General features: G+C 37.7%; 1 protein-coding gene across 2 annotated transcripts in view; it reads left to right on the forward strand.

The window, feature by feature from the left end:
* DCLK1 (doublecortin like kinase 1) overlaps positions 1-27,914 on the forward strand; it is a 397,676-nt gene that overhangs the window by 7,855 nt on the left and 361,907 nt on the right. For both annotated transcript variants that reach the window (XM_027835226.1, XM_027835227.1), the window contains exon 3: positions 19,287-19,633. In XM_027835226.1, coding sequence (XP_027691027.1) covers positions 19,287-19,633 — 347 coding nt within the window. The remainder of the gene's footprint in view (positions 1-19,286; positions 19,634-27,914) is intronic.

Consider the following 27,914-nt stretch of genomic DNA (forward strand, 5'->3'; position numbering starts at 1 on the left):
ATTACCTAGTCAAAAAAAAAAATGAACTTGAGAGGGGAAGACCCTCAGGGTTTCTGGTCAAAACAGAAACAATTGCTATTTACATTCAGTCATTCAATGGATCACTCTGAGCTACCCTGGGCCCAAAAAATGACCAGGTAGGGATTGGCCTGGGACTTATTGTTAGTCAATCAATGAAAGCCACAGTGATTTGGATTTAAGTCAAAGTCCTTAAGAAAAAAAATCTAACCTGTAAACTCCAATATATTTTGTGAGATTTCAGCAATCAACATTTACATTCCTTTGGGCAGAGCACCTGCAGGTAAGGGTATGATACCCTATGTGAGGCCTGCACAACTTGGCAGTAGGTAGGGGCCAAAATAAAAATAGGCTAAACTTCTTTAGGCCACAGATAGGTTAGACTAGCCATTTACATTCGTTACTTCTGCTTCCTTAGCTCTCACTTCCCGCTGCTTGACAAACAGCCCCTCTGGTTAAGATCCTGATCACATCTTACTTACTACTGCAATAGTCCCCAAAATGTCTTCTAACCAAGGTCAATAGTGATCTCATAATTACTAACTCCAGTGACCCTTTCTCAATCTTTATCCTTCTCAACCTCTCCATAGCATTCAGCACTATTGATCACTCTCTCCTTCTGTATACCTTTTCCTCTCTTGGTTTTCATAGACTTATAGATCTAGACCTGGGAGGGACCTCAGATGCCTTGCCCTGGCCACATGGGTAGTGAAAAGTAGAGCTGAGATGTGAATCCAGGGCTTTACATCCCTGACACTTTTCTGTCTTGGTTCTCTTCCTATCTGCATGAAGAATCCTTCCTGATGCTTCCTACAGGCTCATTCATCATCCATGTCCCAACTCCTTTGTGTGAGTGTGCCCCTAGACACTGTTCTTGACCCTCTCCTCATTTCTTTCAACATCTACACGTGCTCATTTGGTGAGTTTATTAAATCCCATGGATTCATGATCATTTCTGTTCAGATGACTCTTAAGTCTACATATCCAGAATACATACACATCTTTAACTGCCTCCTAGATGTCTCCACCTGGATATTCCCTAGGTATCTTAAATTAAACATGTCCAAAACTAAACTTATTATCTTTCTCCTTGAATCTACCCTTCCTCCTAAACTCCCTATTTCCCAGTCACCAAGTTCACAATGTAGGAGTCTTCTTCTTTACTCCCATTTACCTGCCTGTATTCAAGAATTTGCCAAGTCTTGTCAGTTTTACCCTCATAATATCTCTTGCCTCTATCCCCTTCTCATTACTTACAAAACCCTCTGGTTCAGACCCTGATCACTTCTTACTTATTGCATTGACCCCCACTCTTTCTTCTCCAATCAGTCTCAGCACAGCTGCCAGTTACATATAAGCAGTAAACCACAGCAGGCCACAGGGAGCAAAGAGAGGCAGATATAGGCTTGACTTACCAGAAGTCATGGGTAGGACTCTGGAGACCTTGGTTTTAGTTCTAGGTCTCTCACTACCTTGTGGATGGCCTTGGTCAAGTTTCTTTATCACTCTGAACTGGAAGCCATGTAGTATAATAGAGACATCACTGATCTTGAAGTGGGGGAGGACATGGGTTTGAATCTTAGCTGTACTACCTGTGTGGCTTTGGACAAGTTGCTCAGCCTTTCTGGGCCTAGGTTTCTTCTCTCTTCAAATTAGAAGGTTAGACTCATTTAGTTGTTTCAGTAGTGTGTCCAACTCTTCATGACCCCATTTGGGGGTTTTCTTGGCAAAAATACTAGAGTGGTTTGCTATTTCCTTCTCTAGCTCATTTTACAGATGAAGAAACTGAGGCAAACAGTTAATTGGCTTGCCCAGGGTCACATAGCTAGTAAGTGTCTGAAGCTGGATTTGAACTCAGGTCTTCCTGCCTTCAGGCCCATTGCTCTATCCACTGTACCACTTAGTTGCCCGGAAGATTGGGCTACATGTTCCCCAAGATGCCTTCCAACTCTGACTTAATGATTCTTTGATTCTTGCTAAACCTTCAATGTTCCTGATTACAGACAAGATAAAGATCTACATTTTATGTAGTCTGGCATTCAAAGTTTACCAAAATATGTTCCCTACCTACCTTTCTACTCTTGTTTCTGTTCTTGTTCCTGAATATGAACTCTCTGATTTGTTTAAATTTGGCTACTTACTGTCATCCCCATTCCTCCCCACCAAAAGAAAATGTATATTATCTTACCTCCAGGTCTTTTTTTGAACCCTTCTCTTCTACATGAAAAAGCCATTACAGCCACATACCTTGAAGTTTTATCCATCCTTTCAAAGGCCATTTGAAGTCTTACCTTCTCTAAACACCCCAGGGGTGACCTGTTCCTCTCTAAGAAATCATCTAAAACGTTGCACCACTCAGTTATCACTTAACCATTGTCTGCCTTTCATGTGCTTTTGTCTGCTTGGCAGTAGAAGATGCATTGAATCTAGAATCAGGGGGCCTGGGTATGAATCCTGACTCTGATTCTGTGTAGCTGTTTGACCTTGACCTTGGCCAAGTCCAATCACTACTATAAGATGGTCTTCTCCTCTGTAAAATGGAACTAATAACCTCTCTATTACTTAACTCTCAGGGTTATTGTTGGGGAAGTGTTTTAGAAACCTTAAAGTACAAGCTGAATGCAACCAAGATTTTGTAGTAACTGGCTCTTGGTCAGACCAGAGAGTCTGAGTTTGGTTCCCCATCTCTGATGCTTACTACCTAGATGATCTCGGGCAACTTAAACTCCTTCTGGCCTCAATTTCCCCATCTGTAAAATGAGGGCACTGGACTACATGGCTTCTAAGGTCCCATCCTGCTCTAAATCTTTGACAGTATGAGTCCCAACTAGGTTTCAAGGTCTTTGGGGGCAGGACACCTGTCTCATACTTCTTTGAATCCCCACAACATCTGGCAGTGCCTTGCACATAGTTGGAGCTCAACAAATATTAGATAATTGATAGCCACCCTTGAGAATACAGATATATCAAAAGAATTCAAAGTACTTTGGATTTTGTTACTGTTGCTCAGTCATTTCAGACGGTTTTCTTGGTAAAGATACTGGAGTGGTTTACTGTTTTCTCCTCCAGCTCATTTTACAGATGAAGAAACTGAGGCAAACTCAGCACCCTTTCCTAGAAACTGGGCACTCAGAACTGAACACAATACTGCAGATGTGACCTGGATATAGTGGTGCAACGTGCTGGATCAAATAAGAAAATATTTGTCAATATTTATAACCCCGTATGCCCAGGGTCACACAGCTAGTAAGTGTCTGAGGCCAGATTTGAACTCAGGAAGAGTTCCAGGCCCAGCACTCTATCCACTGGACTACTTAGTTGCCCTCTTTGGATACAGTCACCTTTTATATCTTCTTAACCACATATCCACGGATACTGCTCTAAGTTGTTTTGTCAGTCCTCTGCATTGAGAAGAACCAGGGTTGACAAAGGGAATTGATGATCCCATTTCTATCCTCAAGCAGATCTGTTACCATATCCCTCTTCCCTCCTGCCCTGACTTTGCTACAACTAGAAGTCTCATGCAGGAACATTAATTAGAATGGTGGTGAAGGTAGGGGTGGGAGGAGAGCCTCACTTCATCTCAAATTTTTTTTTGTTCCTTATAACTTGAGAAGACACAAAGAATAAAACAGAAAAAAATCTACCATTATTCGCTACTGCCTTCTTCCTTGCCCCTTCTTTTACCCCTTCAAATAAATGGTGACTAGATGTTTCTAGCCACAGTGGGAGGTTATGCCTTAGCATGTATGGCTGATCATCCTTGTTCATTGACATTTCTTTTTGGTGACTAATCAAGTCCATGAAACATCCATAACCCTGCCTTTTTCTCAGTCTTAGAACATGTGGTAGTTCAATTAAGACTCTTAACTAATTTTAAAAATGGAGGTGGGAAAATGCTTGATGGTGTTTTCTGAATGGTTTCTAATTTGTTTTTCATTCCCCCCCTCAATCCCTGGGAAGATGCTTAAAAGAGTAGCTGATTCAGTTATTTGAGTTCTCATCCGGTGAAGAAGTGAAGCAAAGATGTCAGGACTAATAGCACAGAGGTTATAGCTCCTGCCCTTGAAGGCCGATTGCTATATAATGATACTAACAATAATAATATCTCCCACTGCTTCTGTCTGCAACAATCCTGTGAGGGTTGGGAGTTGAAAAGGACCTCAAATCATAAATCATCTGATACAACCCCCTCATTTTGGACCCATAAAGGGGTGAGGTGACTTCTTCAGGGTAAGATGGAAAATAAGTAGCAGTGTCAAAATTTGAACCCAGTTTCTGTAACTTCAAATCTAGATAGTGCACATATTACCTCTATTTTACAAGTTAGGAAACTGAGGCTCAAAGAGATCTTGTGACTTTTTCCCATCATCACACAGCTAATGATTGTAGAACTCAGATCTCCTGGCTCCTTAACTGTTGTTCTTTTCAGAGAATCAGGATGTAGTCTTTCAGAAGTTGTCTGCCCCATTTTTCTTCTTGAGGCAAAAATGCTTTTAAACTGCAAAGTTATCATATTTTTAAAGATTTCCAGGTAAGGAAAGTCCACAAACCACCTTAGGGAATCTTCCCAGTGTTTAGCAGTGCAATCAAAATGTCCTTCTTAAATCAGGGCATTCCCAGGCATGCTATGATTAAGTGGGTATTCTGTGTAGTTTGGGTGTACTCAGAAGGCACTTTATGCTTTTTCAGTAAACTGCACTCTCTCATACTGCTCACCTCAGGGTTCCTTTTTTCAGAATTTTTACTATGGGATGGCAGAGACTTGAATATTTAGTTCTCTCCTAGATCTTAACCTTAAAACAGCAGTAAAATGTGGTTGTTGGATTTTGCATTGAAGTGGTTTCAATGCCAGAAAAAAGGAAAATTCATTCCAGACTACTCTCTTTCAAAATAACCTCAGCATGATATATTTTGAATTTACAGATAAAAGTAAAGTAAGGACCTGGGTGCAGCCTCCAAAGGCAGGAATTTTCAGGCTAGAGAATGTCACATTAAGTATCATGTCTTGCTGGGAAAATATGATGTTGTAAGTTAGCCCTGCCTCTGCTAGAGAAGATGGCAAACTTTGAACTGCAGGTGTGACATTGAGGGCAGCTAGATTGTGGGTTCAGGATGGGGCAGCAAAGCTTCCCTGGCAGATGCTGCAATTTTATGTCTAGAATACCATTCTGTTGGTCACTATACTAATTTCTTCTTTATTGGGAGATTCCGTCTTAGCTTTCTGGGAAGTACTTTTTTTAGGGGAGCTGACTTTTTTTTTTTAATTTTATAAGTGATGGCATAATGTGTAGGGGAAAGGGCACTGCATTTGGAAGACCTAGGTTCAAAATTCTTGCTGTGTGGTCTATGACCTTAAGCAAGTCATTGCTTCTCTGGCATCTCATTTCCCCATCTCTAAATATAGAGTTTTAATAGAAGGTCTCTAAAGTCCCTTCAAGATCTAAATGATTTAATTTTAGCTCAACTCAAAGTGTTTGTCCTTTATGATTTTCCTCACAACAACTTTGTGAGTAATTATTATTCCCACTTGACAAGTGAGAAAACTGAGGCTCATAGAATATAAATGAATTGTGCAAGGTAACACAGTAAGTGTCAGGGCCAGAGCTGGGGCCAATCCAGTCCAATAAGCATTTATTAAGTTAAAGACACTGTGCTAGGTTCTGGGGATGAAAAGACAAAAGGATAAATGGTCCCTGCTCCAAAGAGCTTACATTCTAGTGTGAGGTTGGAGTAGAAAGGATTCAACATGTAGAGATAAGTATATACATGACAATTTAAGTGTGTGCGTGTGGGGGGGGGGGTGTAGCTAAGTGGTACAGTGGATAAAGCACCAGGCCTGGTGTCAAGAAGACCTGAGTTCAAATTCAGACTCAGACATTTACCAGTAGTGTGACCCTGGGCACCGTTTGCCTCAAGTTTCTTCATCTATAAAATGAGCTGAGAAGGAAATGGCAAACCACTCCAGTATCTTTGCCAAGAAAACCCCAAATGGGGTCACAAACAGTAGACATAATTGAAAAACCTGAAAAGCAACAACAACAACAATGATATTTAAGGAGGAAGGGAGTTCTGGAAGGGAGTTCTAACGACTGAGAAGGGATGGGGACCGACCAAGAAAGACTTCATACAGAAGGTGGCACATGACTTAAAACTTGAGGAAAGCTAAGGATTCTATGAAACAGAGTTAAGGAGGAGGTACATTCCAGTCATGGGGGCCAGCCTGTGCAAAGTAAGAGATGGATTGTCATTTATGGAGAATAGCAGGTTATTTGGCTGAAATGTAGATTGTGTGACTCAGTCAACACTTTATCAAGCACTTAGTATGTTGGGCATTATGCTAAGTGCTGGGGATGTAAATACTGGCCAGATGAGTCCCTGCTCTCAAGGAGCTCACCTTCTGATGAGCAACTCAACATGTAAACAAATAGGTCTATACAAAATATGCACAGAGTAGATGAAAGATAGCTTTAGAGAGAGGAAGGCACTGGTAGTTGAGGACACTGAGAAAGAACTGTTATAGAGGATGGTACTGCTGAGTCTTGAAGGAGGTCAGAGAAACTGGGAGGCAGTAGTGAGAAGGGCAGTGGGATGGTGGGGGTGAGGAAGGAAAAGAGCATTTCAAGAATGGAGGATTACCTTTGTAAAGTCACGGAAGATGAGAGGTGGAGTCTGGACCATTAAGACTGGTTCTTAGAATATGTGGAGTGGGGGAAGGTGAAAGAAGGCTAGAAAGGTAGGCAGGGGGCAGGTTGTAAAGAGATTTAAATACTAAACAAAGGGCTTTATATTTTATCCTGGAAATAATAGGGAACCACCAGTTATTGAGTTGGGGGAGAGGTGACATGGTTAGACACTTTGGCAATTGTGTGGATGATGGATTGGAGTAGAGTGACTTGAGGCAGGGAGACCAATTAAGCTATGGGAACCAACCTAGAAAGGTAGGCTGAAGCTTTGAATTCCTATTAAGAGCTTTAAATGTCAAGCTTAGGAGTTTGTATTTTAGCCCAGACTCAACCACTGATGGTTGTTGAACAGGAGAATGACATGGGTAGACTTGTGCTTTAGAAAGATTATTTTGAAAGTTGTGTGGATCTTACACCATTTACCAAGAAAAGCTCAAAATGAATGCATGACCTAGATATAAAGAGAGATTTTACAAGAAAAATTACAAGAACATGGAACATATTACTTATCAGACTTATGGATAGGTGAATAATTTATGAATAAGAGATAGAGAGCAAAGTTAGATGTAAAATGAATAATTTTGATTACATTAAAGTTTTTGTACAAATAAAACAAATGTAGCCCAGATCAGAGGGAAAGGAGAAAATAGGGGGAAATGTTTTTATAGAAAGTTTGTCAGATAAAGGTCTCATATCTAAAATATATAAAGAACTTTGTCAAATCTATAGGAATACAAGTCATTCCCCAGTTGATAAATGGTCAAAGCATATGAACAGGACATTTTCCAATGAAGAAATCAAACAATTTATAGTCACATGAAAACATGCCCTAAATCATTATTGATTAAAGAAATGCAAATTAAAACAACCATGAGATATCATTTTATACCTACCAGATTGGCTAACATGATAGAAAGGGAAAGTGACAAATGTTGGAGATGATGTGGAAAAATTGGGACACAAATTCATTGTTGGTGTAATTGTGAACAGATAAAACCATTTTAGAGAATATCAAGATATTAGGAGAGCCCCTGTTTTCCAGAGGGGTGGATGAGAGCAATCTGGAATTATGCCTAAAGAGTTATTAAACTACCTATACCCTTTGATCCAGTAATACCATACACTTGGTCTATTTTCAAAGATGATTAGGGAAAAAGGGAAAAGAACCTATATGTTCTAAAATATTTATAGCAGCTCTCTTCATTGTGGCAAAGAACTGGAAATTGCAGGGATGCCCATCACTTGAGGAATGGCTGAACAAGTTGTCATGTATGATTGTGATGGAATACTACTATGCTATAAGAAATGATGACCTCAATAATCTTAGAAAAATATAGAAAGACTTGCATGAAATAATGAAGAGCAAAATGAGCAGAATCAAGAGAACATTGTATACAGTAACAGCAGTCTTGTTTTAAGAAAGACTTTAAGCAAAGTTATTTTGACTTATAAATACCCAAATTAACTATAAAGGACATAAAAAAAGATGTTAGCTGCATGCAGAGAAAGAATTGATAAACAGAAGTATGTATAGAATGTTTTGCCTATATATAACTACTTGTGTCTAATGGTAGCCATCTCTGGGGAGGGAGTGGAGAGAGGAGGGAAGAAAAAAATTTACATGATAATTTTGTTGTATATTTGAAAGGAATAGCAAGTCGTGCATAGTAGATTTGCAGTTTCATGTGCAATCATCTTTTGTTGTACTATGTTGTGGAAATGCTTGTTTTATTTCATAAACTAAAAATAAAATAAATTTAAAAAACAAAATAAAAAAAAGTTGTGTGGACCAGTGGTGTCAAACTCTAATAGAAATGGCTACTCCATATATTGACTTAGAAAACCACAAATTAGCATTATCTGTTATATTGTATTTTTATTGTTTTATTAAAATTTTTCCAATTATATTTTAATCTGGTTCGGAGTTTTGTGGGCCTCAAGTTTGACACCTATGGTGTGGGAGGTAGACTGCATAGTCCAAGAGAGGAAATGAAGGCCAGAACTAGGGTAGAAGCATTGTGAATGGAAAGAAGGCATTGAGAGGATTTGGAAACATTTAGTGGGAAGGGGGAGGGATGAAGAAATCAACAAATAGTCAAGAAACATTTATTAGGTGCTTACTATGTGCTAGCCACTGTGCTCACCACTCTGAATACTAATACAAACAGAAAGTCCTTGCCCTCAAGGTGCTTATATTCTGTTGAGGGATAGACACATGTAAAAGGATGGTAGAGAAAGTCCAAAGAATCAGGAGAACCCAGAAAGAAAGGAAGACATGACTGGCCTGGACTTTTCCATTCAAATGAAGTTTCTGGAAGGAATTGGCTAATTAGAGGAAGGAGGACACAGGGACGGAGTTTGAGAGAGCCAGAGCTAGAGTGAACTTCCAGCATGAGGAGGCTCCTGTGGCCTGGTAGAGAAAGTCTATATTCAGGAGTAGAGGCCAAAGAGGAATTAAGACATGGTTGATCTGGGATATTTCTTTAAAAAAGATGTCCTGGGAGGAACCAGGTGGAGGAACCAGGCAATCAGGGGAAGGGGCAAAGAGTCCCAAAGAAGAGAGGGGAGAATCTAGGATGACTCCAGTGTTGCAAACCTGGATTACTGGAAAGATGGCTTTACACTCAACAGAATTAGGGGAGTTTAGAGAATGAGTAGGTTTTGAAGGAGGGGAAGATAATAAGACCTCTTTTGGACATGTTGAATTTAGATGTCCCTAGGACATCCAGTCCAAGATGTCCAACAGGTAGCTGGTAATATGGTATTGATTCTCAGGTGAGTGACTAAGGCTGACTATATGGATCTGGGAGTCATATTCATAGATATAATAGTTGAACTCTAGAGCACTGATGAAATCACTGAGTCAGAGAGTGGAGAATGAGGAGAAGAGGGTCCTAGGACAGAGCTCTTGCTCTATGCCACTATGATATTCATGATTAAAAGATGTGACATGGAATGACCATTCTGCAAAGAGTGAGAACAAGTCAGTCATGCAGATAGGAAGAGAATCAGGAGGGCAAAGACAGAATCATGGAAACCCAGGAAAAACTATTCTAGGGGAGGTGGTGATACACAGTATTATATACTGCAAGAAGGTAAAGAAAGATAATGAATAAAAAAGCCATTGGATTGAGTAATTAATTATCCTTGGTAACTTTAGAGAGAGCAGTTTCAGTGAAGTGATATGACTGAAGCTAGTTTGTAAGGATTTAAGCAGAAGGTATGGGGTAGCTATGTGGCTCAGAGGATAGAGCTCTGGCCTTGGAGTCAGGAGGACCTGAGTTCAAATCTGACCTCAGACACTTGACACTTACTTAGCTGTGTGACCCTGGACAAGTCACTTAACCCCAATTGCCTCACCAAAAAGCAACAAAATAAAAAAATAAAAAAGTAGTAGAGGAATTAGAGTCAATGAGAGTAGATGGCCTTTTCTGGTCTGTAAAAGGGAGCGGAGATTGATACTCCTATAAAACAGTTAGGATAGCTTGACATGATGGCAATGTCACATGAATATTTTTTTTTTTACTAAAGGTAGGGGAGAACTGAGCATTTTTGTAAGTAGCAGGGAAGGAGCCAGTTAAGGGGAAGGTCTTGGGATGAAGGGCAGAAGTGAAGGAGATGGTTTAGTGAGAAGAGTTATCTCCTCCTCATTAACCAGACCGATGGAGAGCATGAAGGGTTATGTGGAGGAATGTTAAAACATAGAATTGGGGCAGACGAAGTCCACGGCTGATGGCTTCTATTTTATATATCATTTGCTGAGAGGTGGGGACCTGGGAAAGGGCAGAGTGGCACAGGAGGCCTGAGGAGAAAGAGGTTCAAAATAGCAGCTATGGGAAATGTATTAGGCAATCTAGAAAAAAACAGAAGCATAGCTGTGGATGAGTGAGATCCCAGTTGAAATTAGATAACATATATTTTTAATGGCTTCAGCAGCATAGTTATGACGTCCTTCAGCCATGTTGATCAACAGATCTTTAAGAGCAGAGAAAGCAGATGGTGGTGGTGGGTGGGGGGTGATCCAGGGTATGGGGTGATGAATGATGATAGGACAAGGGGGCAAGGAATTCTAAAGTTAATGACAATTTATATAACTGAACTGGTTAACTGTAGGGTCAAGATTGCAAAGGGAAGAAAGTGAAGTCAGAGCAGGGATGGGGAGCAGAAGGGATAGAGTCACTGGAGTCCCCCTAAGAATGAAGAACAGGTTTAGAAAGATGGAATGATAGGACATTGTGGTCAGAGAGAGGAATTAAAGTATTACAGAGGTAGAAAGACTAGCAGGTCCTAACTGATAATTCAATGTGCTTTCCACCATACAAATGGGAAAGTCCTCTTTATAGAAATTTTATTAAACTATTTTTGCTGGAGCACATCTAATTCTATACTTGGTAAAACATGAACCATTCAAGCATTTTCTTCAAGTGTCATGGGTTTTTTTGCAAAAAGATACACTTTTGGCACCTTTACCAATATCCTAACACATATACAGACCTATGTGTAGAATCCTATTTGCTATGAAATCATTAAAATGTCTCTGTATTCCAGGGCAGAAACAATCTCATTCTGGTATTTTAGGTGTTGTGAGGTTGGAACTCACCTCACTTTAAGTGACTGATTTTGTTTTATTACTGGCTCTAAAATTTTTACTTTATTAGAAATGTCTTTTAAATTCAACAGTAATTCAGGCAGATGTTCCCTCTTTTGCTCTTACTGTTCTGACTTTTTTTTTTTAATCACATGTGTCTTAAGTTCCTACTAGAAGATCATTCTTAACATTGGATTTTTTTGCTTTTTATCCATTACAGATTGGTAGAGAAGTAGTAAGATAGGTGTTTTATTTTCTCTGTCTCTATCATAACTGAAAAGATTCTCTGTTACAGTTTGAAGGCCATTTAAGGCTTTTTATAGTCTCTCTATCTTTGAAGCAGCAGATTAAAAATCTTTTTTTTTTTTTTTTGGCAGTGGTGGTGGAGGATGGAGGTCTAACAAGCAATGTGTTTCAAACCTCCCCCCCAGAATAAACATTGCAAATGGGTAGAAAAAAGCTGTATGTCAGCTTCCTTCCATGCAAAAGTCACTTGATTTAGAGCTGCTATTTTATTTGGACCAGTGCTATAGACATGTAAGCATCAAATAGAACTTAGGGTAGTTTGGAGTAAGTAAAAAGCAGCATTGAAATGATACCTCTGAATTTGACTTTTTTTTCTCTTATGTAGTATTGTATATATTATCCCTCACAATATTGTATATATTACCCCCACCCTAAATGGTTTGTGATGACTATTTGTTTAATTCTTATATTTTAAAATTTTGTTTCTAATTCACTTACCAAGTGTCTAAGCTTTCAATGAAGTACAAGATGGTCCTGTGCTGGTGTATATCACTACCTTTAAAAAAAAATAAATTTTTTTTGAAGGAAGAACTGCTGCCAATTGGCCATTTGGGTAGGGCAAGGCTGTGGAGTCTTAGTGTACAGACAAATCTCATAATTCCTGTTCTATGGGAGCTTAGAGCCATTGATAAATTATTTAAACCTGTTGGCTGAAAAATGATGAGAAATAGAGTTCTTTCCATTTGTAATTTTGTTGGCTTCCTAAAACATCGCTATTGGTTATGTTGTCCTATTTCAGGACTTATGTAGATTCATTGCTGCTGATTGCCGCTTCCTCTCCACCATAGCAGGCAGTCTTTGCAATTTCTCTGATCAAAAATATGGACTTGTTGTTTTGCCATGACTAAGCCTCTCCAAACCAAGCTAGACTTGTCCTTAGTTTACCTTCAGGCCAGTACAGAAAGCCTTCCTTGTTTGGAAAGACCTGCCACCCATTGCTAGAGTCCTTGAGAAACCATGGTCCACTCCACATACATATAAAGTCATACACTAGGCCTCTATTTAATGGAAGCTTTTCTCAGTTATAGACTTTTAATTTCAGTACCTTCAGTGTGTAATATGTGAACCAACATCCCCTGATCAAATTAATCTTTAATGATCATTACTCTAACTCCAAATGAGAAAAACTGACTTGGGAAATGCACATCTCTACTTGGTACCAACTTCCCTTTTGATATCCAATTTTGGTTCATTAAAGGAGGAATTATGTTTTTGTCATCTATTCATTTGTATTCTCAGTGCCCCATACTTTGCCTTACACATAGTAGTCAGTCAATGTCAAAAGCATTTATTAATCTCATACTGTATGCCAGGCACTGTGCTAAGTGCTGGGGATACAAAGGAAGGCAAAAGAATAGCATAGTACATACTTTTGTTGGCTTGAATTGAAGTATGGGCGATGGAGCTGAAAGACCTGAGTTGAATGTCTGCTAATAATGGTTAGGTATATTTGAACAATAGTATAATAATGACATTTGCTAGAATTCCATGTGATCTTTGACACTTGCAGCTTTGCAAAGGGCCTTTTGTCTGTTACTGCATTTGATCACCATGGCAACCTTGTGAAGTAGGTAGGGAAAATGGTAATATTCTCAATGGACAGATGAAGAAACTGAGATATAGGGAGCTTAAATGATAGCTATTAAATGATTCTAAGAAGTCAAATGATAGCTATTTAGTGGCGAAACCAGGGCTAGCACTGGTTTTCTAACTCTGAACCCAGGTCCCTTTCCTCCATTTCCTCTGTTTATCTCTGAGACCTTGCTTTTATTCTAAAATCATAGCCTCACAACTTTATGTACATCTGCCTTGAAAAAAGGAACACAATCAGGAGGCATGACAATCTCTGGGTGATTAGAAAAGATTGGTTTCGGGATGTATGTGTGCGTGTGTGTGTGTGTGTGTGTGTGTGTGTGTGTGTGTGTGTTACCTAGGGAGACATTTTTATCAGTTTAAAAAAGAAGTTATATACTTTTAGAACTTATTTATATAAATCAGTTGTTTCTTAAAAATGAGTGCCTGTAATTTCAAAATCTTTAAACCCTGGTTTAGTCATTTATTTACTTATTTACTATGAAGTACTTGTTCTGTGACCTTGGATGGCCAAACTATTAATTTAAAAATATTGGACAGGGACATAGATAAAATAAAAGGACCCTGTTGGATTTGTCATAGACCATTTTAGCAGTAATTGCTTAAGTCTTTCATTCTTTTTATCTATTAAATTTATGTAATAGATAAAAGGTTTTTCTCTAGTAGCATGGAGTGGAAAAGGTTATTTTAAAATCTACTTATTTTTAAAATCTCTTCACCTTTAAGAAATTTATATTCTGGGTCAATTTTATTATGTAGTTTCCTTTTTAAAACTTGTGGGGTTTTTTTTAATTTTTAAAAAATATATTAGCCTTCCTTTTAATTGCTCATTACTGGTAAATTTCAGTCTTTTAAACTTCTTTGCTAAGAACTCTAATTTTTGAAAATCAAAATTTTAGGGGTAGCTAGGTGGCGCAGTGGATAGAGCACTTGCCCTGAAGTCAGGAGGACCTGAGTTCAAATCCGACCTCAGACCAAACACTTGACACTTATTAGCTGTGTGACCCTGGGCAAGTCACTTAACCCCAATTGCCTAAAAAAAAAAGCAAAATTCTGTTCATGTTGGTCTGACCTTTAAAGTAATAGCAATTCCTGAATTTATATATTTTTTCAAGATGCAGTTTTAGTAGTATTGGTCACCCCCAAATATTCATATGTTAGTCAAAAAGTATTTATTGAACATCTCTATGTGCCCAGCACATCTGTGTACATGATCATTGAGAAGGTAAGGAATGATGGCTCTGTTCATATGAGAATTTAAGAATAGACTATAAACATGAGATAAATTTGCATATATGTATATATCATGTTTCTTCAAAACCATATACTACTGAACATAATTATTTAATTTAAGAAGCTATTATTTGACAGTAAAATTGTCTCAAATATAGCAACTGCCTCTTTATCTTACAGTTCTTTGGGATTTAAAGCTTTCAAGTGATTGTTGTGGAATGTAGAGCATTTTCTTTGGGATTTGTAAGCGTTTTGTTTCTGAAATCAATATCACGTATGTCAAATAATCAAATATTTTGATTATTACTATGACCATTTTGAAAATGAAAAAGCTAAGGGCACATTGTGCATTGTTAGATTTATCCATTTTCCTTCTCTTACAGGTAACATTAGGTCCTTCTCTACTGAGAAAACCAAGGTCACCACATAGGAACTCCCATCTATCTGTTTCTCCACCTCACAATTCTTGTCTTCTCCCATTCTTTGCTCTTTTATTCCAATCTTAGAGAATGAGGTAGACTTTTCTCCTTGTTAAAACTAATAACTCTTCCTTCTGTACTTCGCCATTATTTGATCTTCAAAAAGCACAGGTCTGATCCTATAACCCCAGCCCCCATTCAATAACTGGCAATGACTCCTATCACTCTCATGATCAAATATAAAAACCTCTTTCTGTTATTCAAAGCTCTTCATAATCTTGCCCCCCTCCTATGTTTCTAGTCACCTAAAACCTTATTCCCCTTCATATAGGTGGTGAACCAGTGACACTGACCTCCTTGCTGTTTTTCTAACAAGACACCCCATCTCCCAATTCTGTGTATTTTTACTAGTTATCTCTGATGCCAGAAATTCTCTTCCTCATCTTCATCCTCTGACTTCCCTGTCTTCCTTCAAGTTTCAAAGTCCTAGCTAAAAACCCATATTCTTCAGAAAACCTTTCCTGATCCCTCTTAATACTAATGTCTTCCCTCTCTTATCTCTAACTTATGCTGTATGGAGCTTGTTTGTACATTGTTATTTACATGTTTTCTCCCCCATTGGATTGTGAGCTCCTTGACAGCAGGGAGTATCTTTGGCCTTTTTTTTTAAATTTATTTTTAGTTTTCAACACTCACTTCCATAAGATTTTGACTTCCAAATTTTCTCCCTATCTTTCCCCTTCCACCACCCCAAGATGGCATGCAATTTGATACAGGCTGTACATATACATTCATATTGAACCTATTTTCACATTAGTCATGTTGTAAAGAATAATTACAACCAATGGGAGAAACCACGGGAAAGAAAAAACAAACAGAAAAAGAGAGAGAGAGAGCAAATAATAACTTTGATCTGCATTCAGACTCCATAGTTCTTTTTCTGGATGTAAACAGCATTTTCCATCATGAAACCTTTGGATCCTTACAATGCTAGGAAGAGAGGTGTCTATCAAAGTTAGTCATTCATTGCACATTGTGGCTGTTACTGTGTACAGTGTTTTCCTGGTTCTGCTCACTTCACTCAGCATCAGTCCATTCAAGTCTTTCCAGGTTTTTCTGAAGTCTGTCTGCACATCATTTCTTACAGCACAACAGTATTCCATTATATTCATATACCACAACTTGTTCAGCCATTCCCCAACTGATGGGCAAAAAAAAACTGATGTGGTTTTTTTTGGCCTTTCTTTGTATCCCCAGTGCTTGATATAGTGCCTGGCACATACTAGGTGCTTACTGAATGGTCATTGATTCATTGTACTCTTGATCACAGCCCCTCATTCTCCTCTGACTGTTTCCTCCTAGAACTTACATTTTTAAGAAAAATGTACAGATCAGTCATGTCTTCATTTCTCTCCCAGCTCCTCTTGACTCCAGACTTTCTCCTGCTTGTCTGGTATGAGTGGGGTAGCTTCTCCTTCCCCATCTCCCCCTTTCAGCTTCCTTTTACACATTAGAATGTATGCTGTTTGAGATCACTGTCTTTCTTTTGGTTCACATTTATATTCACAGGGCTTAGCATAGTGCCTGGCATATGGTCAACACTCAATACGTTCTTGTTTCCTTGACTTGGTATCCTCAGTCTCTGTCTCCTCCCTCCCCTCATCTTCAAACTTACCCTCTTAATTGCCTCTTTCCCCATTTGTTTTCAGCTGCCTGAAGAATGTTGGGGTGTCAGTAAATAGCTCGCTGCCGCCATATAGGATCTGACTTAGGCTGAGACAAACTAATGGTTTTCAAGGCTTTGTCCCCCCTCTCCATCCCTTCGCCACACACCTCCCCTTCACCTCCCACTTCCATTCTTCCCTTGGACACAATTCATGACTTCCTGCCTAGCCCTCTAGTTGAGTTGCTTTTGTGAGCTTGGCTTTGACCTCAGCCAGACTTTCTGTCTCCTCTTTCCCCTCCCCACCACACCTCCCTCCGGCCTGTTAATCTGTTAATTGTGGTTTGAATTTTGCTTGGCCCTCATTCTTTCACTTCTCCACCAGTGACTGATACCTCTGGCTACAAACACGTTTAGATATCTCCAATGTTAAAAAAGCATTTATTTTATCTTGTTAAAATTTTCATGCAACATCCTCTCTTCTCTGCTGCCAGAATTCTAAAAAGAATACTATAGCCTCCCCTTTGTTCTCACATCCTCATCACTACTTTCTCTGGAAAATTTTGCAGGCTGACTTCTGTCCCTTTTTGAAACTGCTCTCTCTGAGGTTAGGCTACAAGGAGCAATGAAGTGCTGTAGGAAGAGTCCAGATTTTTCAGGGCGCACATCTTGTCTCTGCTACTTACTAGCTTTGTGACCTTGCGTGAGTAACTTGACTCTTCTGAATCTGTCAGTCAGTAAAAAAGAATAATATAGTATTACCTATTTCACATATTGTCAGGATCAAAGGAAACTGTGTAAAGTGCCTTGTAAACATTTAAATACTGTATAATGTAATATCTTATTCCGGTATGATAGAAGAAAGTAGACCACACACGAGCGTTGACCATATCAGGAGCAGTATAGGAGAGCACTGGTCTCTGAATTGGAGTCCCAGGTCCCAAACTTTGAGTGTGTATTTATGGGCCAATCTAAGCCTATTTCCTCATCTGTTAAATGGGGATGATAATACCATAATAGCACTTATTCTATCTACCTCCCGGGGCTGTTGTGATGAAAGTGTTTTGTAAATCTCAGAAAAAGGAATAGTCTGTTTCTAATTGTCAGATCCAGTGGTTTCTCATTCCTCATCATCTTTGATGTTTCTTTAGCAGCTCACATGGGTAGACCATCTCTTCTTTCTTGATAACTTTCTCCTCCTTTGGGCTTCTATGGCAACATTATATCAGAATAGGTTTCTCTTTGACTATTCCTTTTCTGTCTTTTTCATTAGACCTTCCTTCTATCCTTTAGGTTTGAAGGTCCCTGATAGTTCAGTCCTATAGTTGAGTTCTTTTTTTGCTCTCTGTACTCCTGAGGCAAGCTAATCCATTCCCATGGCTTGAATTACTGCGTCTATGGAAGTAACTCCTAAAATTATGTATTCATCTTCTAGTTGCCTCTATTTGAATGTCCTGCCCACATCTCATCTTGAGATGTCCAAAACTGAACTCACTTTTCCCTCAAATTGCCTCTCTTTTTTTATTGACATTAGCACTGTGCCAAATTCCATCAATTCTCTCTCTAAAATAGTTCTTGTATCCAAATCCCACAGTTGTTGTGAAGATCAAAAGAGATGAGATTTGTAAAGCACTTAGAACAGTACCTGACACATAGTAGGCATTATATAAATGTGTGCTATTGTTATTGTTATTACTATCCTTATTATCATTCAACCCCTTCTTGCCACTTCATTAATCTAGTTCAGATTCCTATTGCCTCCTATCTGGACTGTTGTAAAAGATTCTTTACTGGTCTCTATCTCTGGTGTTTCCCCCTACTCCAGTCTGTCCTTCTTTCTGCTTTTCATTTTCTGAATGCATTAGCCTTACTATGTCATTACCCTTCTCAAAATCCTATTTTTCATTGACTATGGGATAAAATACAAACTCCTTAACTAAATATTCAAGATCTTCCACAGGCATATTCTATCCTACCTTTCCAGTCTTGTTTCATGTTACTGTCCTTCACATACTACTCATCCAAGTTGCAGTATTTTCTTTCCTTGCTCTTACCTCTCTGCATTTCTGCATACTGCTCTACTTGCCTGGAATGAATTCCTTCCACAACTCCACCTGATGAAAATTCTTTCATCCTTCAGGGTCGAGTTCTATTTCTTCCTTCAAGATGTCCCTGCTGTTCTTTATGACTTCTTGTACCCACTTAATCATATCTTGATTTGTATTTTAGTTATTTGCACAAATGTCTCCCCATCTCTACCTACACTGGGCTTTGCTATCCATCCTGCTGTTGAACCCTCAGGATTTTGGGGCCTTTCCTTCTATCCTAGAGTTGAATTGTCATGTATGTGTTGTCTTCTTTAACTAGAATGTGATCTGTCTCACTTTTCTATTTGTATCAGTATCAGTTAGAATAGTGGTTGACATACAAAAAATATTTAATTTTCATTCATCCACTAGATTGAATGTTCCTTGAGGGCAGAAGCTATCATTTTTCATCTTTATATCACCTGGCACAGTGCCTTATGTATAATAACCACTATAGAAAAGTTTTTAGATTGATATTCATCCAGCATGTCATTGACTGAGCCAGAATAGAAGTGACCATCTTATCTTCCTTGATTATTGACCATTAAACCACACTTTCTTTTTTTAAATTTTGCAGCTGGCTCTTGCCTCTAGTAAGAGGAGAAGAAACCAGAGGATAAAGAGAAAAAAAGGAAATCGGTTTACATTTATCAAATAAATGAATTAATCATTTTTTCCCCTTTCTTTTTCTAGGAGAGAGTTATGTATGTGGTTCAATAGAACCCTTCAAAAAACTGGAGTACACTAAGAATGTAAACCCTAACTGGTCAGTAAATGTCAAGACAACTTCTGCTTCCCGTACGGTGTCTTCGCTTGCCACCGCCAAAGGCAGCCCCTCGGATGTGAGGGAGAATAAGGATTTCATTCGGCCCAAACTAGTCACCATCATCAGAAGTGGTGTGAAGCCACGTAAAGCTGTCCGGATTCTGCTCAACAAGAAGACCGCTCATTCATTTGAGCAGGTTCTCACTGATATAACTGATGCCATCAAACTGGATTCAGGAGTGGTTAAGCGCCTGTATACCCTAGATGGGAAGCAGGTAAGAAGCTTCTGGAAATGTATTTTCTCCCAAATTCTCTGTCACTAAAAGGCTTAAAAGATGAGATGTTAGACTAGGTGGGCATGTGGAAAATATTTTGTTGCTTAAATTGTTTCACTCTGAAGCATTCTGAAGGATTTGCCTTACATAGTTTAACAGAATTGACCATTTGGAGAGTCAAGTAAAACTAAATTATGGGTAGAGTTTAAATAGTTAGTCAAATATACATATATACATATAAATAAGAGGCACATATAAAATATAGGCATATATAAATAATTATGTATGTACATATATATGTTTATACACTAATGTACACATATATAAATACATACATGTATATATTTACAATTTTAATACTGTCAATCATACCCACTCCAGGGGTATGCTGGAGCCAGATCATACTGCTGTAGGAGCCAATTGTTAAAATTTTCAGTGTGAACATTCACATCTTAGAAATTGGTAATGCTACAAATCAGAGCTTGATTTATTATTTTGTTGCTTGTCTACACTTAAAAAAGTGATGGAGAAAATGTTAAATGTAAATTGAACTTAAAAATGTGTTGTGCAGACACACTTTTTCCCACCTGAGAGCCAGTTGAAAATATTTACCAGCCCACCCCTGTCTATTATGATAAGAAGTAATATGTCATGAGGTCCAAGCATGAAGTGAGTCAAAACATAACAGTAGCCAGGAGATGACACTATAATTAATTTATTTGATTCAGATTAGGTTTTATGTCTTTGTACCTGCGTAAATTCTAGTAAAGTGATGTATTAAAATGTTAAAGATTTTAAACACAGACCTAAAGAGTGAAGAACTTCTGACTGACTGAAGTTAAAAAGGTATGTTTTTATAATATTGTGTTTAAAAAATTGAGGTATAAAAATTACAGGTGTTTTTCATATATATGCTAATGTCTCTTGAATTCGTAGGCTTGGTAATAAGACTTTAAAATAACTTACAGGGAATTGGACTACATGACCTCCCATCTACTTTTCATAAAGTTACTACTAATATTAAAATTATAAAGTAATATAAGCCAACAGAAACTTCCATAAATATAGAGTAAGATGTGAAAGTTGTTCCAAGAAATTATTTTTCTTTTAAAAAATTTTAAGTTAGGACTTTCTAATCCATTTTTGATAATAGATCTCTGGATTGTTATATCTTAGTATCCTTTGAAAAATAATATATTTTACCATAGTGATTTGGAATATTTACATGAATAATACAATTTAAAAGTCAAACAAAATTAAGGAGTCAAATTAAAAGTTAATTACCATTTACCCATATGGGTAAATAAGTTTAACCTCTCAGAAGGATAAGCGGTATATATAATATCCTATTCTATTGGCAAATTTAGAATTTTTGAATTAAAAAGGAAAGGCAGTTTCAGGAATGCCATTACTCCAAGAAGAATGAATTTTTCTTCTGGGATCTGTTTGTATAGGTTCCCAAATGTTCATGCTTTATGAATTTTACAAATAAGCATAGTTAATTGAGGTTGGCCGTTTGGGTTTTTACATGATTTGTGACCTTTGCACTTGCCTTATGTTTTTTTTTTCTTCTAACCATGATCTGATAAAAGTAAATATGGATGAAGAAGCTTAGTGATTATTTTTCCCTGGCCTGTTGAAGGTCTAGGCTCCAAGGATACATAGACTAAGTATCATCAATATATCAGAATTCAACAAGACTTCTGACATTCCAAATGTATTGAATTATAAGAAACGTAATGTAGGGAGTTCACTATTTAAGGAATCCTTTGATGAATTCTTGGTGATAAGAACCAATTGATCTCTTCAGTTTCTTATGTTTGATATCTTTTCTTGGGGGGCTCATTTGATCACTGAATAAGCGAACTGAAATTACAAAATCCATAAATTGCATATTAATAAATATACACCTTCATTTTTGTTTGCTACACTTGATGAACATGACGCTGATGTTGTCTTCTGCCACTTTAAAAAAAATCATTTTAGCACTCTTGACTCAATGCTAATGCTTTCTTACTTCAAAAATTCAAGTTACTTCCAGACATTTTAATTCAGGTGCCATTTTGTAAGGTGGTTAATTAACCAGTATAATTATCTTCTTTGTACTAGTGGTAGGTAACTCATGGTACTAAAAGGAAAAAACTGATCATCTAATTTTTCATATAGTTTGTTTCAAGAACAACCTAATTTAAGTGACCTCTGCACATGTGTACCCTTTATTCATAACACCAGCATTCCAAAGGGAGACATAATAGATAAATGTATGTGTATGTAATAGCAGTAAAACAAATATTCAAGAAACCAAACCAAAACCTATAATGGACATAACAATTAGAATCTCAAGCACTCGAGTGTTCTGTAGTTTTATTTTCCCACTTGCCAAGAGTAAATACCTTTGAATGACCTAACTCTTAAAAGTGGTTTCTCCTTGTTCCACATTTTAATTCATGGTCTTTTCTAAAGTGAGTGTCACGTTGTAACTCTGTAGGTTCTTCTCAAATCTCTGCATACTGCGCATAAAGGAATTTTAAAGTACTCTGGCTGGGGTCCTCCTTCTAGCTAATCATGGATTTTTGTTGGCTTATACCACAAGGTGTTTTCTGGAGTAAGTATGAAGATTTCTACTCCCTTCTCCATCTTCTCCAGGATCTACCTGGACTGTAAGGTATTACAGTGGCTACTTTTGTTCACGCGTTCTTCAAGATCTTCATGGTGAATAGATGTATCCCAAGAAGACCACTGGGATTTTTTTTTAATTCCCCCCTCCCCTAGTTGAATCCTCCAAAACCATTCTGTTGATACTGTAATTTGTTTCTCAAAAAATTCATAGTGGTGTTATGGCATGCCCCCTTCATAGGAGTTTTCTGAGGAGTAGTGAGGAACTGCAGGGGAATTGGAGACTAAGACAGGAAGATTTTTCTACTCTGGTGCCCAGAAAGAACAAATCTACTTCTTCACGGACTGTGGGAGGCTTTAGTATGGCTTTTGGGGAAAAGACAAATCTGCTCACATAAGCAGTTTGCTGAAGTGGCAACTGTGGACGGTCTTGGCATTGTTAAGCAGTGGAGAGAATAAACTGTCTTTTCCCAAGGTTCCCCTCAGAGCTGTGCTCCTTCATGTCCAATAAGACATTGGCAGCCTCTGTAACCAGTTGTCTCATGGAGCCCACGTTTTTCTTTAGTGGGCCGCTACTCTCAATTGCATAGCATCCTCAAGTGTTCTTCCCTCTCTCCTTTTTTATTTGACATTTATTTAGTTGACATTTATAGAGCAATTTTAGGTTTGCAGAATGTTTTCCATGTGTAAACTGATTTGAACTGAAATGAGTTTGTTTTTTTAAAAATATCACATGAACCTAAAGGATTAACTCATGGAGGATTTCTACGAGTTGAATTTCTTATAGAATCTGTGGAAGTAAAATTCTTTGGTAGCAGTCATATCAATTTGATCAAATTGTGTTGTAATGTTTAGGTCTTACATAAAGGAGCAGGGGAGTCAATTCAACAAACATTTATTAAGCAATTCTTGCATAAGAAGTTCTGTATTCCTTGCTGAGAGAGAGAAAAAAAAATAAGACATTATCCTCTGAACTCCAGGAACATCTAATTGTGGATTAGCAAAGTGGCATACCAATATTCCTCTGATCAGTATGAACCCCTGGATAGGCCTGTTGGCTCTGGGATCCCTGACAATAGTATCCTTAATATCTATTGATGGGGAAGCTAGGTGGTATAATAGTTAGAGTGCTGGGCCTGGCGTCAGAAGACTCATCTTCTTGACTTCAAATCTGACCTCAGATACTTACTAGCTGTGTGACCTTGGGCAAGTCACTTAACCCTGTTTGCCTCAGTTTCCTCAGCTGAAAATGAGCTGGAGAAGGAAATGGCAAACCATTCCAGTATCTCTGCCGACAAAATCCCAAATGGAGTCACAAAGAGTTGGACGTGACTGAAAATGACTGAACAACAATTTCTATTTGTTTGACACCATGGCTATAGATGATCACATACATGAAGCTAAAAATTTAGTAAGAGATTATGACATATCTTTTCCAGTTAACTCCAGTTATCAACTTTGAACACTATGTTATTAGAGTAACCTGATGAGCAAGGACAAGCAATGGAAGGGGAACATGGTAATATTTATCTTCTCATTGTCTTAGTACCTTGTGAAAAGAAAGAGATTTCTCAAGGTAAGGGCTACTTTTCTCAGTCTCTTCCTTTTATATTGGCTAAAGAATCTGAAAATCAAGGAGGTTTTTTTTTCCCTTGTCTCTCCTCTACGTCTCCTCCCACCCCAGTCAAGCTTCAGTCTTTAGTACTTTTCTCTGCTGGTTGTACAAGCAATCTGCCAAAAAAGCCCTCTTTGCCCAGATGGCATTTGCAGTGTGATTATTTTTCTTAAGTGATTAAAGTCAGCTCAAACTGTACATGATTGCTAGAAAGAAACCATGGCACATCTCCTAACTTCCAACAATGTGTACAGGGGCATCTGTGGCCTTTTTTGGGGAGTGAAAAATCCTGCTGCTTTGAACCATTAAATCTTCCAAATCTGTGATGATTGGATCTTTCCTTACAAATGTAAAGAACAACAAATCTCTAAGCAGCCTAACCCAAGAAAGTATCTTAGTGTGAAGATCACTGATAAAGCTCTCCAGAAGTTATTTTATTTTTAAAAACATAGCTATAAGAAAGTAGGTCTCCATCCCTTCTTACTTCTCTCCAACTTTTTTGAGCAAAAGTCTGATCAGAGATATATTTTTGTCTGAAAGATATGTATTATATATACATATGACCATGTCCTTTACTCACCCATACTAAAGATCTACAGAGGGAAGCAGCCAGCTGAAATATTGGGAAATGCAAGAATTTAAAATCTTTAGCTTTGAGAGAACCAAAGCAGGCTGTCTTTTGTAGCTGTGGCTATGGGGGTGCTAATGAAATATAAGATAGATAACTTAAATTACATGAAGTTGAAAAGCTTTTGCAAGAACAAAATTAACATAACTAGGATAAGAAGGGAAATGGCTGACTGGAGGAAAAAAATCTTTTTTCATCTTGGGTACTAGTACAAATCTAGAAGACCACAAACCATTCTCCAATAAATAAATGGTCAAAGAAACAAACAAATAGTCATCAAAAGGAAAAGTATCAACTATTGAAAATCATGTAAAGACTGATCCAGGTCACTAAGAATACAAATACAAACAACTCCAAAGTTTCACTTCTTACCCAGATGACAAAAGATAGAAATAATCAGAGTTGGAGGATCTATGGAAAGTTGGGTATTGGTCCAACCAAACTGGAAAGTAATTTGTAACTGAGCTAAAAAAAAGTAGCTAAAATGTCCATCCATTCTCGTTGACCTTGAGATTTCACTGCTAGGAACATACCCCGGAGAGTAAAGTGATTTTTTTAATGGTCCCCACATATACCAAAATCTTCACAGTAACACTTTTTGCAGTAGCAAAGGAATGAAAACAAATTAAATGCCTGTCATTTGGGGAATGGCTAAAGAGACCATACATGAATTGATACAATAATATTGTGTGGTAAGAAAACAGTAAATATGAGGAATATGGGAAAAATTACATGAATGGATGAAAAGTGAGAAAAGGTGACCCAGGAAAACAATATGGATGATTGCAACAGTGTAAAAGTAAAGAACAGCAGTGTAACAGTAGAAACGAAACTCTGTATAATTATAAAAATCAAGCTTGACTCTCCCTTCTCCCCTACTCCCCTCAATCCATACACTTTTGATTCTTCGGTAATTGTGGTCTTCTATGATTCATAGTGATAATGCATCACTGGAAGAATACTGGTGACAAAAAGGATGGGATTTTGTCTCAGGAAGCAGCTTGCGGATTGCTGAAAGCACTATGTAATTTCCCAAATGGAATCAAGCTTATTCTCTTTTTCCTATTCAGCTCTGGACCCATCTCATTGTCTGTCTTCAGTGTCTGTTCAATATATGTTCTGAATTACCAAATTATATCAAAGCTGGGACAACGGGCATTCATCACCATTTGGGATTTTTCTGTATGAATTGTTAGGCTGAACTCTTGTGAATGGTTGTAAATCTTATTAAAGAGTTATTATAGTGTTCTGGGTCTTGATGAAAGGAACTTAATGTCATTCACAAACAGTGTCATCTGTAGGGACATCATCATTTATAGGGTATCTCTCTTCTATTTGGATTCTGTGCTACATGACAGTAGTAGACACCCTTGACAAACATTTATATCCTTGTTTTATCATTTATCATGTGATAGTAATAATCAGAAGAGTTATCCATTGTCTCTATCATGCAATCCATATCTTAGTACATAAGAGCTTTCAAGTCTATATTTTGTTCTCTGAAACAAAATTATTTTAGTCAACAAATCAAATTAGTCAACAAAGAATAAGCATAATAGATTCTTGTATTTTTGGCCTGTTTCAGTCAGTTGTATGATTGCGAAAGTGTGCGCTGTAGTAGAATATCATAGAGAAAAACCTTCCTATTCCTGACTCAGTGTTTGAGCAGGGGTTTCTGGGCTGTGCTTACCTCAGGTCAATAGACTGTAAGTTTATGTCTGATATTGGAACCAAATGAGATAGTCATAGGTCGTTCAACATATTAACAAAATGAGATTTACTTAGCACAGCAGGAGACACATATTCAACAATGATGTGCATTGAGGACATGTCAAATTGATTCTGCTGAGCAAAGCTCCCTTGTCTGAGTTGTCCATCATTTTCCACCAGTCTGGTCTCAGGGAGTACTTGGAGCTCTTCCTGACTATTTTGTAATCCAGAAATGATGTCAACAATTTGAGCCTTTATTACCCTGAGCCATTCATGTCTCAAGGATTGTCTCAATACTGTTTCAGGAAAAAATAGCCTACCTTGCATGGGAGCAGGGGTTAGGAAATTGACCCCCCAAAGCAAAGATGTCCTTGGTGTATGGGTATATCATATTCATAAAGATTTTATAGATGTAGAAAAATAGTATAGTTAAATTTTTTTTAGTTTATATTCCCATTTCAGATTTCCTGAGAAATAGATTTTTCAATGCCATCAGAAATTCTAATGATATCTTTATTGCTTTAATTTGTTACTGTTTTCATTATTGTAAAAGCTCATGTTTGTAGAGCATTTTATGATTTACAAGTGCTTTCAAAACCAAAAAGGCAATTGAGAGTACATAATTTACAACAATTCTGTGAAGTAGACAGTGGAAGTAATATCCTCCATTTTACAGATCAAGAAACTGAGAAGACTTACAGAGGTATGGTAATCATGAAATAGTTTAATAGTAAGACCCTTGGAAGTAGCCGCCATATCTCTCGTGTTGTATGTGTATAATATTACATATGTTGGCATACATATTTTATATGTTGCCATACATCCTGTGTTTTTATGTTTAAAATCATTCTTATAATGTGCAGAAAGAATCTATAGATGGTATTGTTTCATAATAGCTACTTTTAGGATGCGTCAGACTTTAACAAAAATAGAACACATTAAAATTAGCGATCAGCTACTTTTCACAGCTATTGATAAGGGGAGCATTCTCAGCAAGAGGTAGGGATTAATGATCACAAAATACAAGAATTTCAATAATATAAAAGTAAAAAGGGGCAGCTGGGCAGTGCAGTGGATAGAGCACTGAGCCTGAAGGCAGGAAGACCTGAGTTCATATCTGCATTCAGACACTTACTAGCCATGTGACCCTGGGCAAGTCACTTAACCCAGTTTGCCTCAGTTTCCTCATCTGTAACATAAGCTGGAGAAGGAAATGGCAAACCACTCCAGTATTTTTGCCAAGAAAACCCCAAATGGGGTCACAAAGAGTCAGACACAACTGAAGACGACTGAACAACAACAAAAAGCTTTTGCATGAATAAAATTAGTGTAGCTATGATAAGATAGGGGAAGTCATTAATTGGAGGGAAAACCTGTGCTTTTAAGTATGTTTGATAAAAGTCTATTATTTAAGTTACATGTTTCTGTTCTCTAAATAGATCAAAGCTATTAAGCAATGGATAAGTGGTCAAAATATATAATAGCTCACATTTATATAGAGCTTTAAGGTTTGCAAATTGCTTTTTCATATTATGTGACATGAACGAAATACTCAGTTAACAACTAGCAAAATCAAATGAGGTAATAATTGTAAAGTACTTAGCACAGTTTCTAGCACATAGTAAGTTCTATAGAAATGCTAGTAATTATTATTAGTAGTAGTAGAAGTGTTGTTGTTGTTAATTATTTATAAAATCACATGAAATCACCAA

Source organism: Vombatus ursinus, unplaced genomic scaffold (genome assembly GCF_900497805.2).
Source record: "Vombatus ursinus unplaced genomic scaffold, bare-nosed wombat genome assembly UNPS02014813.1, whole genome shotgun sequence".
NCBI classification, from domain to species: Eukaryota; Metazoa; Chordata; class Mammalia; order Diprotodontia; family Vombatidae; genus Vombatus; species Vombatus ursinus.